Genomic DNA, 18,731 nt, shown 5'->3' on the forward strand with positions numbered 1-18,731 from the left:
CCCGTTCAGAACGGTACCAGCACCTGGATTCAGAAGAAGAGGAGGACACTAATGATGATGATCACGTGGAAATTCGGCAGTTTTCCTCGTGCTCGCCCAGGTTCAGCAAGGTAGGGACATGCCATCTTGTTGAAAGAAAACAATCTAGAGAGGAACACAGTTTCTTTGCTTCATTATGGGGCAGATTTTAATAATGTGGATGCTCTGTGGGATCTCATGGTGTGTAGTATTCACTGAGGAAAGAAAACACTACGTGAGTTGTTTATTCTGTGGTAGTTTGTGGCCTGTTAGAAGATGAGTACCAGAATAATTGGAGAATGACATTTTATATTTCTTCATGTTTCACCAATGCAGGGCATTGTGTAGTTCTCTTCTGCATCTGATACAGTCTGATGTTTTTACCAATGACCCGGATGCTAGCACAGGGAGTATCCAAAACTTACTTGCTTTGAGCAGTGTCATTCTGAAAGGACCTTCCATAGGTGACAAGATGGTTTTGGGACAAAAATTGATTCTGACATTTGGAATAAGGGTCTAAAATCAAAGGGGTAAGAACGTCAGTGAAGTTTACATTACTCATTGTTTCAAATACAGCCTGAGGAGCAAAAGACAAGGTGACAATTTCAAAGAGAAGGGTCTCAGCACATAGTCCTTCACGAATTAGATGTGCCAAATTATTGAAGGAATAATTTTCCCTACTGGGCTTACCAGTAGGAAGGCCATAGCTGGGGTATTCTAGTCTGTACTGGGCAATGTTCTTGAAAATGAACATGGACCATTAAAAGGGAGTCCAGAGAAAATCAGCAAGAATTACCTGAGTTCTACAAAACATAAAACCTCTGGTGTTTTCAAGTACATAACTAGAAGGAAAGGACTACATTGATCTTCCTGATAAAATAGAATATGCTTGGGAGGGGCAGAAGGGAGAAGTGCTGTTTTGGGGCAGCCACTTCATGATTTGTGTTTCCCTCTTAGTGAGATGGGAGTAGGAATCTTACTTAGGAGCTCTGAAAGGTATTTCAGTTTTTTCACAACAGTTCCTCCAGTTTTCCACTGCTGAAGTCAGTTTTTAAGGACCAGTTTGTTCTTTGTCATCAGCCAGGCTACAGTGGTTTAAATAACAGTTACTCTTAATTTTATGGAGTTGCTCCTGATTTGCATCACTAAAAGTATGTTTAAAATTGGACCTGAGGATTAGTTGGTGTTTTGAAAAAGTTCTCATGAGTACGTAAGAGTTTCTTTTCTCTGCCTTTTCTCACCATGAGTATTACTCATTTGTTAGACTGAAGCTTTTCTTTAGGGTTCAATGTTTTTGCCACAAAGAGAGAAAGTTCACTTTTAATGAATTTATTTTAAGACCTGGAAAATTATACAGCATTTGTAATGTGGGAGGCATAAAAGGCTCATTATATTTTGAAATTCTTGTCTGACAATTCAGCCATATGATTTATTAATCGTTATCTTGTTGATGCTCTGAATTTTTAATAACATTATTTTCATTAATCTCTTCTTATGTAAATTAGGTCCACAGTCAAGTGTAGTTTTAAAAGGATGGATTTTTTTGCTTAATCATTTAATTATTTAAAGACGGCTGTAAAACCAAGAAAGGCACTTTCATTAAGCTGTCAGCATTATAGTAGATTCCTTGAGGAGGGCAGGACTTTTTTGTTCTGAAATAAGCTTGGGGCAATGCTGATAGACTGATAATGAAATGGGGTCATGAGCATGATGCCTATCACTGAAGTGAATTTGTGTAGTAAGATTTCAAGATCCAGATGCCAGCCCTCAAGAGCTGTGCAGCTGTCTTTAGCTGTAGCTCCTCTTAGATTTGAGAATTGTGAAAACCAAAAATCAAAGCAATTTCATGAAGTTTGTCAGTATTCCTGTTGTGTTTTCAAAGGAGAGGCATTGGGTGCTGTTGTAGAAAACCATTTTAGTGTTTCTGAGTCTGGGCCATTTTCCTTTCCTCCCTGGCACACCTTGAGTGTGTCACACCTGTGCTGTGTTATTTGGTCAAAGAACATTACCAAGTTCAGGCTTTCGGGGGGAATTTCAAGAGGAGATTTTCCCCCTTGCTCAGAAAAGGCCCCGTGGGTTGGTTTTCCCTGCTCAGAAGGATCTTTTGCTGCACACAGGTGTACAGCAGCATGGAACGACTTTCCATCCACGAGGAGAGGAAGACTCCACCACCCACCAAGCGGAGCCTGAGCGAGGAGAAGGATGATCGGCTGGACAGCCTGGGGGGCTTGAAGAGCCGGGACCGCAGCTGGGTCATTGGGTCTCCTGAAATGTGAGTTCTGTGCAGCTGAGTGTTCTGTTTTCCCACAGCAGCTAAAAAAGACCATCCAAAAATTTCTGTGACCACTATTTGGTGAGGAGAGCTTCTTATGTATTTCTACAAGAGAAGCCTGGGTTGAATAGCTAAAAGTGAATGTGTAGAATCTATACAGTCCTTAAATATATCTAGTTAAGTACTAATATCTTCTAAATCCGTAGCAAATCCTTTTAATGAATTTAAAGATATTCTAACCTTAAGGGCAGATTTTGTATCTTACGTCAGACATGCACCCACATCAGTTTTTTTCTAAAATTAATACAAATTCTGGTGTCGCCAGACTTTGACCTTTTGTTACAAAGTAGAGAAATTGTTAAGAAAGTTCAAAGTTTCAGAAGTTCAGAATATGCTAAAAAAATCTTGTGCTCTAATAAAAAATGTCAGTAAAATATATGAATACCCACAGTTTGGATACCTGCCATTTTTCTGGCATTACTGAAAACTTACTCTATAAAAGGGATGTCTCTCATTTTGTGCAACCCCTGTAAAACCTTTACACTAATGTTTGTCATTAGAGCATAAAATGTGGTTCTGACCTAGTCTGTATGACTCCCTTAAAAATGTTTTACAGATTGCACTAATAACTGAGGTGCACTTCATTTTACCTTAGGCCTTCCTAGTTTCTAATTTAGAGCAACTTCGAAAGAAAAATTCAACTAATTCCAAAAGGAATGTGGAGGATGATTTGCATTTTGCAATTGTGATTTTTGATTTTTTTTTTAGTAATATTTAATACCATGTTCATTGTACTGTATTTTTCTTTGGGTTTATCCCTTCCTTTCCTAGAACAGTTGGATATCTAAACTCAGGTGATGCCCCAAGCCTTTGTTGTTTTAACTCCCAGTGTTGTAGCTTGGCCACCAAACTTCACCTTAAATTGGCTTGAGGCACGTGAGCTGTGTCTGTGCCCGCCCTTCCAAGTTCGGCATGCCCTGACTCACCTGGGGCCCTGTGTGGTTCTGCCCCCAGCCTGCGCAAGCGCCTGTCCATGTCCGAGTCCTCGCACACGGAGAGCGACTCCAGCCCGCCGCTGACGGTGCGGCGCCGCTGCTCGGGGCTCCTGGACATGCCGCGCTTCGCCATCTCCGCCGAGGACGAGGGGGCCGCCCTCAAACGGCCCCAATCCGAGGGGATGCTCCTGTCCACGGTGCAGGCGCGGGAGGGGCTGCCCCTGCCCATTCCAGAACAGCCTGTGGAGCACGAGCTGCAGCTGGAAGGGGATGCTGGAGCCACCACCCCCTCCACGGCCACCGGCAGCACCTCAGCGCTGACAGGTACGTGCTTGGTGTGGGGGTGTCCCCCTCCCCAAGGAGGCCGTGTTGCCTTGCAGTGGTGAACTCTCTAAAACTGGCTCTGGGTGGTAGGGGATGTGAGTGCCTCATGCTAAGTAGATATTTTAGTGTAGTTTTGTGGATGTGCTTGCCTTTGAAATAATGCCAGTGGTTTCTTCTCCTCAAAATTGCATCTTGGATTTCAGTCCTGTCACTTCAAATTGATTTAGGTCTTCTCATGCTTGAGCTTCATATGATCTGTGCCTACTTAAAACCACTGGGTGCCTACCTGAGACAGCAATAATTTAAGCATTAATCAGAACAGATCACTGCTGAGTTGGAGCTGGAGAACGTGGGTGTCAGCCATACCAACAGATCCCTGCTTCCTGTGGTTTTGCTCATCCCAAAAGTTTGGAGAGACTTGAAATATGCTGGAGAAGTGGGGCTTGTGTCAGGGACATGCCACTTATTATAACAGCCAAATCTGCTGAAATTCATCCAGTTGTAGTCTCAGAAAAGTGCAGCCTAAATTTAGTAGAGTGGCTCTTAGAAGTCAGTGTTTGATTTCTCAGCAACTTTGACTGTTCTGGGGCTTTTCTCCAGCTCTGGGCTGAGCTGAACCTTCCTACGGTGGTGCCCGGGGCTGCTGCAGTGCAGGACTGAGCTCTGGGTGCTGGAGTGTTCCCAGCTTCTGCCCCTTTCAGGGCCTTGGGAAGACAAGGGCGTGAAGCTGCCTGTTCTGAGAACAGAATTCTGGGAACTACTGTGAAGTAGTAAGGAAGGGGAAAAAAAGGAAGTTTGGAACAATGGAAGAATGAGGGTAAGTTGAAATGAGGGTTGGCAAAAGAAAGTTTGAGAAAGACAGCATAATTAGGGGAAGGATTAGATTGTAGGGTTGAATAACAAGGACTAACTGGGTAAGAAAATAAGGAACAAGTTGCTGGGACAAACTGGGAGCAAGCAGGCAAAGCAATTGTGATGCATTGAGAATGGAGAGGAAAGGGGTACTGAGGAAGTAGTCAAGAATGGCAGCAAGAATGGACAAGGTGGAGGGCACTGGGCATATGTGATGGGGCACGGATAGCAGAAGGTGGAAATGCCCTCCATAGTAAAGCCAAAGAGTCCCACATCTTATTATTCCTCTTCTGCAATCCAGTCTGTGAAATTCCTTTAAAATTGTCCCATTCCCCTTCATTGCCCGTGCTCCCTGAAGAGGCCTGGTGCTGCCATCACGTGAAGAAGAGGTGCAAGGGTAAAGGAAGGAAGCTGCCTCATACTTGCTTGGCATAGGTGCCATAAGTGAAACCTTGGGCTCTCAATTTCATGCTGAGCCTAGAAACATGCTATTAAAAATGGCAAGGACACTTCCATTGCTAATTTGAGTCTGTGCAATGTGAGATTGGCAAAAATAAAGTTCTCCTGGGCAGCCTGCTCCCCTGAGCTCAATACATTAGAGCAGTCTTTGATCTAGTGCACGGAATCCAGGGATTCCAGTGCTTCAGTGTCCCCAAGTCAGAGACTTGAAAGGAGTTTAATTCCTGTCACTGTCTCCGTCTGCTCCTCTAATTTATATGGCACCTTTTCCCATGCAGCCTCCAAATCCCGGTTCCTCATTGTCTGGGAGCCTGATTTGAAACTCTGTGCCTCTTAAGTGTTGAACAAGCATCTGGTCCTGAGGTCTATGGGAATAATGCTTTGAATTTTTATTTTCATGATACTTCCTGCTTCACTTAGTATGCGGAGCAGTGCTGCCCACTTAAATAACGATGATCAATGTTTTGTTCTGTCCTCATTGTTCAAAATGTGGCCCTTAGGCTTTATTTATTGCATGCTGCTTAAAATTTGCTTTTGAAGACAGAATGATTAATTTCCCTTGTGGAGATGCTGTGATGCTCACCATTTTCATTTCTAAGCACCTTGTAAATCCTAATTACTGTATTTTCACAGTGCCCCTTTAAGGTATCACATGGGGGACTGAGGCACTGGCCTTGAGTAAAGGACCCCCAGTCCCCAGCATCTGCTGCTGTTACATGCCCAGTCTTATCTCCAAGATTACTTTACATTTTATATATAATTGTAGCAGGTTAAATAATTCAAGACTAAATTGCAATGGTGCACAGAAGGGGGCAAATTAAGGTTGTCTTTGCAATCCACATTTTTACTTTCCCTGACTTGAGTACCTCAGTATTCTCATAAAGTGGATTTTCTATGTGCAACTCCAGTAGAACCTGGCTCTTCTATTACAGGCAGTTTTAACTTACAGATTGACAGTTCTTGCTGGTTGTAAAAATGCGGTACTTTCTGTAAACCCATTTTCATCTGTGAACGATCCCATTGAAATGGTGTGCAGAAGTGCACCACGGCTTTAGGATTCATGGAACTGCCACTGAACAATGTGATTTCATTAGCGAGCTCTTCCACAGAATAGAAGCTGCTAATTTTCTGTGTTCGGAATAACACCATTTCTGTAAATAAAAATTCAAGCCCTGGGGTTTCTTCTTAGGAAAATTTACTCTTGGACTTCATGTAAACATGACTTTGATTTAATGTATTTTGCCTGTAGGGGAATAGACTGTTAGGAATTCCCTGTGGTTCTAATCTGTTTTAATTTAAACTGTAGCTGGGAGCACTGCAGATTTCTCTGATCCACGAGCTCGCAGTAATAGCAATGAAGGCCCAGACTTTACCACTCCAAAAGCCATCAGCGATTTGGCAGTGCGGCGGGCACGACACAGGTTGCTCTCTGGGGAATCAGGGGAGAAACGTACCTCGAGACCTGTCAATAAAGTGATTAAATCAGCATCCGCTACTGCCTTGTCTCTCCTGATTCCCTCAGGTAAGAAATGCCTTGAGTAAGGCATTGTCAGAATCTGCAAGCACTAAACAAAAGGTCTGCAGACAGATCCTCCCCCTTCACTCTCCTGGAATAATGCTTTGGCAGGCAGGAGGGGAGAGCGCTAACTTTTACAATGGGTTTAATATTTCCTGCTCACAGGTTGATGACCACCGCTGTGCCACAGACAGCAGCGCTGTGCGTGTGGTCTGGCTGCAGCTTCTGCAAATGGCAGCTGGGCCCTGTTCTTCCCTTGGTTTTGTTTAAATTGACTCCTAGCTGGTCTCTAGACAATGATGCAGCAAGGAGGTATAGAGACACAAAATGATTTTAACCCTCAAGGTGCTGTTTTTTGGGGTCACATGGTAACTGCAGTCCTGTTTGGGAATTAAATGTGTCCGGTGCATTTATGCACTGGGAAGTTTCAGAAACTCCAGATAACTTGGTTGAGATTGAGTGCTCAAGAACTGAACAGCGTAAGTAACTCACTAAGTCAGTGCTGAACTGCTCACCTTCTTGGCCCAGCTCTGTCTACAAGCAAAGCCAGACCTTTACAATTCCCAATGCCAGGTGAGCAGCTCAGCCATTCTGAGCTGCGATAGACTGGTTCAGCAGAAGGAGTTTCTTCCAACAGGGATTTTGTCCCTTTCTAGAGGATAAGACCATGCTGTATTTCCAGGGCTGTGCCTGGAAATGGGAGCCTGGATGGGAGCAGGGAATGCAGCTGGGCCATGAGCAATGCCCACCTGTTCCTCCCAGCAGTGAGCTGGAGGCAGGAATGCACCTGCTCTTGGCAGCCTCGTGGTGATGCACATCTTGTGCTTTGGGCATCAGTTGCTTTTTGAACTATGAGCTCCCTCATGGAAACCTCTAAAATGTGTATTTAATCACCCAACAAAGGTTTCTCCAGAGCTGCTCTCATCTGCCAGGTAAATATGTGCTGGGCGATTCAGCAGGTGTTTCTTAATGGATTAGAGATTACCTTCTACAGCTGCATTTAGTATTCCTGCTCTTTGGGTTTATTTTACTGATGTTGACCAGCTTCCCTTTTAAATGAGAGTTCTGTATTTGCTTTGTACTTTTAAAAGTGGATGTTGTTCCACCAGCAAGCAGAGTCAGGTAGTTTATCTGACAGCCCAGCCTATGGCTTTTCATTTGGGAAACTCACTCAAAATTAACTTGTGATGTTGCTTTTCAGTAGCAAAGTCCCTTCAGTAGCTAATATTTTAGATATTTTTGCCCCTGTGAATTTAAAACACTATCAAAACTGCCTAGACATAGTTGTTGTCTGATCACCTACTCATTCCTTTTGTGTTAATACTAACTGATTTGGATTGATCTCAGCACCAGTGTGTAACTTGCACCAAGAGCTAGAGACATCTGATCTTCTGGATGAGGATAATACATGATAACCTGGAAATGGGGTATTTCAGGATTGTGCTTGGAGCAAATGCTCGTGATGGGTTGTAAATCCTGGAAAGAGAAGTAGAGAACACTGCAACCCAACCATAATTCTGTATGAGCAGTGCAATAAATGTACACCTCCAAATGTGCCTTTTTGGAAACTGCTATTTGTATTACAAAGCATGAATTAGTTGAAGTTGCAGACAGACTCAGCTCTGGTGAAGGCCACCAGCTTTAAGACCTTATTAGAAGATACGTTTTCGTAGCTGTTCTCTAACAAGAATTTTCTCTTTCGGAGGCCTGTTTTCCTAATTTTTGCCCACCTTTATGTCATCACTGTAGATCACCACACGTGTTCTCCATTGGCCAGTCCAATGTCACCTCATTCTCTCTCCTCCAACCCATCTTCGAGGGACTCCTCACCCAGCCGCGACTTTTCTCCTGCTATTGCAAACCTGAAACCACCAATCATCATCCATCGGGCTGGAAAGAAATACGGTTTCACTCTGCGCGCCATTCGCGTCTATATGGGTGACAGTGATATCTACACTGTGCATCACATGGTCTGGGTAGGTCTCTGCTTTTCTGGAAACAGGACCCTCGGGGCCACAAATCTAGCCAGGGGTGTGGGGTTTAGCTTTAGAGATTGTGTTTTGCCACCTTGTTTTCTCTCTCCTTAATCACACCCAAAGTTATCTTTTTGATGGGGGGAACCCTAGATAAATAAATAACAGCACTTTGGATTTTCTAATATTATTCAAGCCCATCACAGAACCACAGCAACCTTTCTTTCCTTCTTTTTTCCCTGGTTACATGAATCCACCTTTCACCTGCAGCACACATCCTTTAAAGCATGTTTCTGTGTACATACCCTCTTTCTCTTTATTGGGGTTGTTGCATGAGGGCCCATTACAGCTAATTTATTCAGGCTTCTGTTAGTGATTATAACCTGCTTCTGATCAGTTCAGTCTGCTGGGGTTTTCCAAGCAGTCGCTTGGAATTGATTACAAGCCTTAAAGCATCACTGCTGCTATGCTGATTGCCATGGGATTTAGCTCTTGGCTTAGTTGTGAGCTGTGCTAAAAGGTCTGGTTTCCATGTCTGTATTGCTTCCTTCCCACTGCTGCTGGTACTTGATCTCTGTGTTCCTTTTGTGTTAGTGTAGATGACTCCTAGGAGTGATCCGTTCCCTGAAGCGGTGTTGTTAGGATTATGTAGGTAGGGAGAATGCAGTCATGGTAAAGGTGATTCATTCTTTTCCTTGCATTTCTGTGTCCATTAGATAATACGGACTTCACATCCTCTGGTCCTTATTTAACACTCATTCTGAGAGAAATAATCTGAAACTGAATTTTTGCCTTGCCCCTCCCATGCTCTTCTTGAACAGTGCTGAGTTTACCAAGATACTCATTTGGAATCTTTCCTGGCTGGAGGAAGAGATGTGCATTCCCCTGCACATCTGTCTCCTCATGGTGAAGGAGGCTTAGATTCCTGACCAGGGACAGGGGAAAGGCAGTATGTTCACAGGGGAAAAGTCTGTTCTTGGATAGGTTAATAAAGGATGGAAAGTAGAAAAAGAAACTCAGTTTGGGATGAGATGCAATACAGGCACCTTAAACACATAGCTGAGTCTTAGAAGTCTGTTGGCCACCTTGGGTTCCAGCATGTACATGGAAGGATGCTGGATTTGGGATGGCAAAGAAATTGAAAGAGGCTGAATGTTTATCTGGAAATCAAGAGCATCTGGGAAACATTCCTAAGTGCTATGAAATTTTTGGAAATTTTTGCTTTGGGAAGAGCTGGCCTCTCAATCAGCTTAACCATCCTGGCTGCCTTGGATCGGGATAAGACTGGTGGGATGCTGGGGAGGAGTGGAAGAGCGCAGGGTTTTGTGCTTGGCCATGCCAGGGGTGGTTTCTTTCCCCCGTCTTAGAAGCAGCTGTCACTGGCTCTGGCAGGAAGTGACACGGATGGGCTTTGAGTCCCATCTGGGCCAGTGGCCTTGCACATTCCCCTTCTCAAACCAGTCACCCCTTGTTGTTGGCAGCACGTGGAGGAAGGGGGTCCAGCAAACGAAGCAGGTCTGCGGGAAGGGGACCTGATCACCCACGTCAACGGGGAGCCGGTGCACGGGCTGGTGCACACCGAAGTGGTGGAGCTGATTCTGAAGGTAGGGGCTCAGCGCTGTTGCATTTTGGAAAACATGAGCAGCTTGTTTAAATTGTATGTAATTGGCAATGTCTGAAATACAAGTGTGCACACAGCACCTGGTGGTATTTAAGAGCAGCTTTGTACTGGTTGGTGTTGAAATTAGCCAGTTAAATGACTTGTGTTTGATACCTCTCTGAGCAGAATCCATTTACAGAAAAAAACCCCCAAAGTTCTGGACTGTTTCAAGAGACAGACGTCTTTGGAATTGCAAATAGAGAAGCAGTCAGGATTATTATTTTTTTAACATGAGTGAGACAAGCCATGCTCTGTGTTGCAGATTCATCATGATAGATGCCTGATATGCTCACATCTGCCATCAGTCAGAGCACTGGGAATAGGATTGGTGACAGAATATCACTTTGTTCAAGTTTCCAAGTATTACAAGTATTAAATTGAGTCATTTGGGATCTCAATGGGAGAGGTCAGATGCTGTGTTCTGCCTGCTCTGGGAAGCTTTACCTACCAGCTGGGGTCTGAGCTAATCATTTGTGAAAGCCTGACTAACGAGGGCGCTCTCTCGGCAATTCCTTAATAAATGATAGGTGGAAATGCTGAGGAGAAAAATGGAGTTTGACAAAGGATTACAAAATGGCAGGCAGCAATAAACTAGCAGCCTACCTGCTTTGCCTGCAGATCTGCTTCAAATAACCATATTTTAAGTAATGTCGCTTTGTCTTGTGTCTGACAGAGTGGAAATAAAGTGTCCATCTCCACCACACCATTTGAGAACACATCCATCAAAGTTGGTCCAGCTCGAAAAGCCAGCTACAAATCCAAGATGGCTCGTAGGAACAAGAAGAGCAAAACAAAGGATGGTCAGGAAAGGTTTGTTTTGATGTTTCTCTGTTAAAATTAAAGAGTAACCAAGAAAATGTAAGAGGTCCTTAGAGAGATCTTGTCAAATCCATTTGCAGATAATATAAATCAGCAGGTATGTCCTTTAGTTCTTCCTTTCTTCCTTTTTTTCCTCTTTTACTGTGACAAAAAATTGACTGAAATATGGTAGTAAAGGTAAATAAATCATTTGGGCTTGTAAAACACCTTTTGAATGCTCTTCCCCAGTAAGAAGAAGAGTTCTCTGTTGAGGAAGATCACTAAACAAGCATCGCTGCTTCACACCAGCCGGAGTTTATCGTCGCTGAACCGGTCTCTGTCATCTGGAGAAAGTGTGCCTGGTTCTCCAACTCACAACCTGTCTCCTCGGTCACCAACCCAGAGCTACAGATCCACTCCAGAGTCTGTACACTCAGGTAAAAAAAAAGAGACGTGAAACAAAACAAAACTAAGCCAAAAAATCCAGTTAAACAAGAAAGGAAAATATTGGAGGAGACTTTTGCTGATTGATTAATTTTGGAAATAAAATACACAGCAGCAGGTAGTAGGTCTCTTTGTGAAGCAAATGACAGCAGTGATGTCGATTACCTTAAGGATGGATGTGTTCTTGTTCATTGATTCATTTAAAAATGAAAATCCATACATCCTTTTAAGAATGCACCTGCTGTACTACAGCATCCTTCCACTTTGATGAAAATGTGTGTTTTAAGTTGCAATCTTTTCATAGCAGTTTGACACATTTTCTGTGTTCAGAGAAAAAAAATCAAAACAGTGTGGCAAAGTCATATTTGAAAATTGAATCAGCTGCTGGAATAAAGAGATTTGCATCCAGAGAATAGCAATGAAACACGTGGTTTGTCTGATCAAAGGGTTTTTTTTCCAGAAAAGTGTTCTCATAGTTGAGTGTTTCTTGCTGTGCTCTGGTGTTGGGTGCTAATGATGTGAATTTCCATCAGAAGCCTGGCAATGTTGCCTTCAATATCACTGCTGTTCTTTGGAGTAACATGGCATTGTGTCTTGACTTATTTTCAATAACTTGTTTTAATGGCCAAATATGTATTAATCTTCTTGGTATTTTTTTCTTTGTTCTTTTTTTTTTTTTCTTTTAAGTTGGTGGCAATTCTTCTCAGAGCAGCTCTCCCAGTTCCAGTGTTCCCAATTCTCCAGCCAGCTCTGGACACATCCGACCCAGCTCTCTGCATGGCCTAGCACCAAAGCTCCAGAGGCAGTACAGATCTCCAAGGCGTAAATCTGCAGGAAACATCCCTCTGTCCCCCCTGGCTCACACTCCATCACCAACCCCACAGTCCACGTCACCGCAGCGCTCCCCATCTCCTTTGCCAGGACACTCAATTGGCAGCTCCGGTATTATCCAGTCTTTCCCAGTAAAACTACACTCCTCCCCACCGCTGGTGAGACAAATTTCTCGCCCCAAAAGTGCCGAGCCCCCTCGGTCTCCTTTGCTGAAGAGAGTGCAGTCGGCCGAGAAACTGGCTGCCTCTCTGTCCTCCTCTGAGAAGAAGCTGGGCTCCTCACGGAAGCATAGCTTGGATATCTCCCACTCTGAGTTCAAGAAGGAGATGTTACAGCGGGATCCCAGCCTCCAGAGCCTACAGGAATCTGCCAACGAAACGACAGGTGGCAAACTCGGGCTGGCAGAAAAGGGGATGCTGCAGAAGCCGGGCTCACGGAAGCTGGGTGCCATTCGGCAGGACAGGGTGGAGAGGAGGGAGTCTCTGCAAAAGCAGGAGGCCATCAGGGAAGTAGATTCTTCTGAAGATGAAACAGATGATGGTTCGGAAGATAGTCAGGATGGGAGAAGGCTGGACAAGTCCCGTGGCAGTGGAGACCAAGGCTCAGATTCTTTTAATGAGGAGAATAAGTTTTCATCTAAATTGGAGAGCAAGGATAGTATTGAAGATGATGCCTTTCTACCTGAAGATCCAAAAGGTACAGAAGATTTGCAGAAAGGAAATACTCAACAAGCAAAGCCTGTTTCAGAACCACTGCAAATCAGTGTGCACCCCTCCCCACCAGAGCTCCCGTTAAGAACTTCTCCAGAAAAACTAGCTAATTCAGAAAAGCCATTCCTAAAATCAGAAACAACTGCAAAGGAGCATAAATTGCCAGAAAACAAAACTTTGGAGTGTTTTGGTCCAAAAGACAAGTCTTCTGAAGCAATCAAAGATCTTGGGAGAACTCCAGGTACTCAAAAACCGGTAGATCTCACAGAACATATGCAGTGCCCATCTATCAAACTCTTGGAATTTGAAGAAGGTGATTCTTCTGGGGCCTCCTGTGGTAAACTTGACTTGAAAGAACCTGTGCTAACAGAAAGCAGTCAGCAAAAACAGGATTCCAAACCTCTGCTGTCACTTTCCTCATGGTGCACAGCAAACACAAGCACTCCTGTCCCGGTGAGCCCCCCAGACCGCAGTGAGAAGGGTCTCAAGGAGATGCCTCAGCCTGTGGAACAGCACAGCTCCTCATTTCTGCCTCCTGCGAACACCAGTGAAACATCCCAAAGAAGTCCTAGCCCCGACAAGCAGCAGCCCAGCTCACCCCAGGCAGAGGGTGCTTTAAGCTCCAGCAAAACCAGCCCAGCAGGACCCGTGTCCTCCCCTCTCCTCATCCCCGGTGCCATCGAGCGCGCGCTCTCCGTGTCCCAGTTAGTGCCCCTGGCCCAGAGCGTGTTGGGCCCTTTGAAGCTCAGTATGTCTGGGTCTGGAGAGCCAGAAACGAGAAAGGAATTGGGTGCCTCCTCTAAAGAGGAGAGAGATTTGAAACAAAAAAGGCAGGAAATTTCAGAAGTAGGAGAATGTCAAGAGAAAGCCAAACCCTCTAGCACAGATGGTCTGACCACGAGGAGTGGGTCCTGTGCAGAGTCCTTACATCCAGTAAAGCCCTGGGAGGCAGTGTCCCCCTTGGGGGCCAAAAAGGAGGCAACATGTCCTGTGGTGGTCAAAAAGGAGGCACTTTTTTGCAGTGATAAAGCGTCTGAGGCATTGGCAGGGAGCGGCAAAATCACTCCGTCAAAAGAGCTGCCTCATGCTCTTGGACAAGCAGCTCTGAGAGCACCTCCTCTGCCAGATGGCAGCACGAGGCCCTGTAAAGAAGGGACTCTGGCACAAGCAAAAAGCAAAGAGGCTGGAAATCAGTTAAAAATACAAGACTTTCCCCTGTCACATGATGATGCTGTAAAGAAAACATAGCAGCATCGCTGGTACTCATGGACTGGAGTGTTCTACATTCAAAATAGAGACTGCATGTTTGAATTTTGTAATATACACTAATATAAAATAGAACTTGTGTACATCTATTTTTGGGAGGGTTTTTTTCATACTGTTTTTTGTGTTTTTTCATCCTTGCTATTCTATTTTTGTACACAGTAGTGCTTGCTGTTTGAGGTCTCTTTAGAACAGGGTATCTTTAAAGCAGGGCTTAAGAAACACTTTGGTTTCATTTTTTTTTCCTTCCACACCTTTTATTTTACCTGAGTTTAGGGCCTGATGTGCTCTTCCCTCTAATTCTGCATTTATTTGACATCCCAAAAATTCTGTGTGCAAAAAAGGCAGCTTGTTTTTAAATTTCTGCTTTTCAGCATTCTCTTTGAAATTCCATTGAAATTCACAAATGTCAAGTTTTTGTTCCAGTTTTACAATCTGATGTCCCTTGACAAGAATAAGAATCTACCCTCTTGTCTGCAAGTTATTCTGAAACTACAGACCCTCTTTGGTGCAAGTAAAACCTCTTTGTCACCATGTGTCTTCACAGTCCTGTGTCCTTAGAATATGTGGAGACAAAGGACTTGGCTGGAGAGACTGGACAGAGAGAGATCCCTGTCTTCTCTTTAAAACAAGACGATCATAATTCCTCTCTTTCAATGGAATTATCAGAAAGGGAAATCTCTAATCCATAAGCTGGCTTTTTTGGGGATTGTTTTTACTTATCTGTATGGGACACATGGCAACTTTTCCCTCTGTTTTTAAAATTTTAGTGATGTTTTATCTTCCTTTCTCTGACTTCAATTCATAACTTACCCTGCCTCAGAGTAAGTGACCCCAGGAAAGGGGTGCCTGTAGGTTGGTTTTAAAGTAGAAAAAATTTGTAGTTGCATATTCTCCAGTGTGTCTGGCAAAGTTATCTCAATGAAAAACGACCTTTGGAGACTTTTCCTTCTCTTGGTGAGTCTAAATAGGTAGGGATTTTAAGGTGTCCCTTAACATTTCTGAATTGGGGCTTGGGAAACTTGCTTAGTTTTCTGAATCTGCCTGTTTTAAAAACAAACCTATGAAGAGTTCAGACTCCTCGAGTTCTGTGGTCAAGCTGCAAGCAGACTTCTAAACATACGCGATATTTTCAGATTTCAGCTTTAATAGCTAGATCATTTCCACTGCTGAGGTCACTTTGCATTAAAAGCTTACTCTTTGCTCCTAGGTTTAGACATCGCTTTGCTCTAAGTGTGACCTACTCTGGGTGACAGTGCTCCTTGCTGAGGATTACACCAATAATAATGCACCAATAAATGTGTCAAGCGGTGACACCTGTAGCACTGTAAGCCATTTCTTCATCCAATTAAAGGTTCCTCTCAATGAACACTCCCATCATTTGTCCCAGATTGTGCTCAGCTTGTATCCTAGTCTTGTCTGAGTGGATCTCCCTGTGGATCACCTGTGAGGGATAGTTCCCTGCTCACTGGCTTACTCTGTTAGAGGCAGAATGACTGTGCAACAGTATTCCAGGCTAAAACCCATCTCTGTTGGTCTGATTTCCTTACGCTGCTGCTTCCTTCACTGTCTTGGCTTTCTCTGAACTTGCAGTTTTGATTCGCTTCCCCTAAATGCAAATATGTTTATTATATAGGAATAGATTTTCTCCTCTTTCAATCTGATTTCAGTACAACCCACAACTCGAAAAAATCTCTGGAATCTCACCCTGTTTCTTTCTGTGTAGCAGGTGATTCTACCCATTATATACTTGATTTTGGCTGCTTGGATTTCATTTCTGGACCAAGTTTTGGTTTGGTTTGAGCTTTTTTTTTTTTTTTTAACATGTTTAAGTGAGTGTTTACTCCGTGTGTCAGTGTGAACATGTATGGTGTTGCTACTACACTAACCAAAGCCTCAGTGCTCCCGGGTAACACCTTAATAAACCTAGCTGTGGTGGTACTGAGAGCAGAGCCTGTTGTGCTGTCTCTCTGCTCTTTTCCCTGGAATTCATAGGCTGCTCGCATACACTTGGTTTGCAATTACAAACCACAGTATTTCCACTGCCTTGTCTGGGTCCTGGGTGTCTCCAGCCTCTCCAAGTGCTCTTGGTGGTGAGTGTCATTCAGGGCTGATTTAGAGCAATAGCAAGTAAGGAACAGACTTGGCAGGATCTGGTACTTGCCTGGCTGGTTTTCTCCCTGATGGGTTGATCTACTAAAAAACTGTTGAGAAACAGCGCAGGATATTATGGCATGGACAGGAATAGTGAAAAGTGGATTTGGCATCCCGAGTCTGCGGTAATTGCAAAGACAAGCCTCCTTGACAGGCTGATCTCCTGAGAGCACCTGACCTTGGCGAGATGGAAGTGTCTGTGTAAATTAAGGAGTTGTGTGAGAATGTGGTTTGACCTGGCTGCTCCCTGGGTAGCAGGTCCCCCTTTTCCTTCTATGTTTAAAAAAACCTGAGGAGGAGACCAACCACTGCTCCTAGGAGGTGAGCACGGGGTGTGAGCCAGGCTGGGTAACCTGGTTCATCCCCCACGGGCAGGAGTGGGACCCTGTGACGGTACCAGCTGTAAGCTGCTGACTCCCTCCCTTTGCAGCCATCGCTTCCTATGCTGAATTGCAGAATTATCCTTTCCTAGGCATAAAGGAGGAGTGAAACCCCTTGCTATGTCACAGCTTTAGCTGCTTTTGCCTGTGTTGGCCAAAGAAAAGGTGAGGTATGTGTCTCGTTGCCTCTTTTGTAGCTACGGTACAGAGAGTGGTCAGTGCAATTAAAAATCCCAGGTTTTTTGGAAGCCAAAGCCAAACAGCATTGCCAGGAAAGCATTCTAGTAAAGCCCTGTATCCCCTGCTCTTGGTCAGTCCTGCAGTTTCCCTCAGTGTGCCAGGTGCCCCATCATCCCTGTTCTACCTGCTGTCAAATTTACATGGCGCACTTTAGCAAAAAGTTTGGGCAAAAAGACTTTTTCTCTTAAATTTGGATAATAAGCCAGGTAGATACACCAAGGCTTATTCCTTGCTCTGCTAGAAATTCCTTAAATACCTTCTCAAAAGCTTGCAAAATGTGTTGGGAAGGAAAGGAAGTTGGAAAAGTTGTGTCTGAGGGGCACGAGTGTGTTCCCAGTGCCGACTCGGACCCGCAGTGCCCAAGGGAAGCCCCAGCCAGCGCAGCCCTTGGTCTCCGTGGGTAATCCCGAGTCAGGCAGGCCCAAGGTTGGAGTCACGAGCGTGAGGTGTGTGTTTGGTGAATGAGCCGTGCATGTCACCATCCAAATATGCTGCTTTCCTGCTTTGTTTCCCTCTTCCCTTCTGTCAGCTTGGATGTGTCTCCTGCTCCTCACCCGTGTTGGGATGGCAGCACCTAAGCTGGTTTGGCCTCTGCAGCTCCTCTCTGCTCCTGCATCCAGCTGGCGCATCTCTGCCCCGTGCCTCAGTGTTATTTTTCCCTTTGTCTCCTACTGTTGCAAACTAAGAGAAATGGATGATATTTATTGTAAATATTAGACTTTAGCGTTGAACTGGCCACTCCTGGGTCTGAATGTTGGAGGCCTTTGGCTGCTGCTGTACTAAAGAGCGCTTGTGGGGGAAGGGGTAGGAGTGACCTGTGGGTTTGTTTGCCACACTTGCATTAAGGTGTGATTTGGAGTATTTTTTGTTTTGTTTTGTTTTGTTTTTCTTCCGAAGAGGGGAGGATAAAGTCTTTCTCTGGTTTTCTCTTACTGGATGTGAAGGATAATTCTGTACTTCTAGTAGAAGATTTGACAGAAGTGTGTGTTTACGTTGTGTTCGATTACCATATCCAGGTGGCTGTGAGAGCACCTCCTGCGCTGGGCTCTGCCAAGCCGTGTCACTCAGCACTTAGCTAGATAAGAGAAAGTGTGGAATTTCTGTGTTTTTAGAAACTTGAACAATTGCCACATAATAGCGGTGCAATAATTTTTATTCATGTTGTACCTGCATGTCGATGTTCAAATCCTCCTCCAAAATAAATAATTTTTTTTTTTTTTTTACATAAATCCAAACTCGTGTTTGTCTCTTGGTTGGTCTCCCCTCAGTTTCCCATAGTGCTGGAGGTGGCTGTGCTCCCAACCTGCCTGCTCAACAGCTGCTTGATGGGGCAGAAAATGGCCTGTGGAGTGTCTGGGTACAGGCATAACTCTGCCAGGCTGTTTGGGATTTTCTGCTCCACAGGACAGGTGTGTGGCTAAGCCAAAGCTTTCCATTCTGAAACTCAAGCCCAGAATTTACCATCCTCCATCAAGTCTGTAAGTTCATTGAGTTTTGTGTCCCTGCTAATGCAGGGTCCTGATGGTAAGAACATGTAAGGGGTAAAAGGAGTGAAAACCTGTCAGATGTGAAACTTGGCTGAGCAAGAGGAGGATGTGACCGGCCACAACTGCATACTGTGTCTGATGGGTTCAGGAATTAGATACACGATAAAATCCGAAGGGCAGGGGCTTGGCATGGGCTTGGATTAGCCATGGGGCAAGAGCCAGCAGGTGCTACACAGCCCCTTTTTCACCCACTTATTTAGGCAGCCTTGATGCTGCACCACCCAAAACCTTTCCAGAAACAGATCTTTGCTTTTAACATTTGCAGGTGTGTGCCCTCCACATGGAAAAGCCTTCA

General features: G+C 44.5%; 1 protein-coding gene across 10 annotated transcripts in view; it reads left to right on the forward strand.

Moving 5' to 3' along the window:
- MAST2 (microtubule associated serine/threonine kinase 2) overlaps positions 1 to 17,155 on the forward strand; it is a 187,716-nt gene extending 170,561 nt beyond the window's left edge. For all 10 annotated transcript variants that reach the window (XM_068198605.1, XM_068198606.1, XM_068198613.1 and 7 more), the window contains 9 exons: positions 1 to 110; positions 2,136 to 2,290; positions 3,305 to 3,609; positions 6,227 to 6,442; positions 8,186 to 8,412; positions 9,891 to 10,013; positions 10,743 to 10,879; positions 11,117 to 11,304; positions 11,999 to 17,155. In XM_068198605.1, the coding sequence (XP_068054706.1) occupies positions 1 to 110; positions 2,136 to 2,290; positions 3,305 to 3,609; positions 6,227 to 6,442; positions 8,186 to 8,412; positions 9,891 to 10,013; positions 10,743 to 10,879; positions 11,117 to 11,304; positions 11,999 to 14,100 (3,563 nt within the window). In that variant the 3' untranslated portion in view covers positions 14,101 to 17,155. The remainder of the gene's footprint in view (positions 111 to 2,135; positions 2,291 to 3,304; positions 3,610 to 6,226; positions 6,443 to 8,185; positions 8,413 to 9,890; positions 10,014 to 10,742; positions 10,880 to 11,116; positions 11,305 to 11,998) is intronic.
- The last annotated feature ends 1,576 nt before the right edge of the window (positions 17,156 to 18,731 follow it).

This window comes from Anomalospiza imberbis, chromosome 9 (assembly GCF_031753505.1).
Source record: "Anomalospiza imberbis isolate Cuckoo-Finch-1a 21T00152 chromosome 9, ASM3175350v1, whole genome shotgun sequence".
NCBI classification, from domain to species: Eukaryota; Metazoa; Chordata; class Aves; order Passeriformes; family Viduidae; genus Anomalospiza; species Anomalospiza imberbis.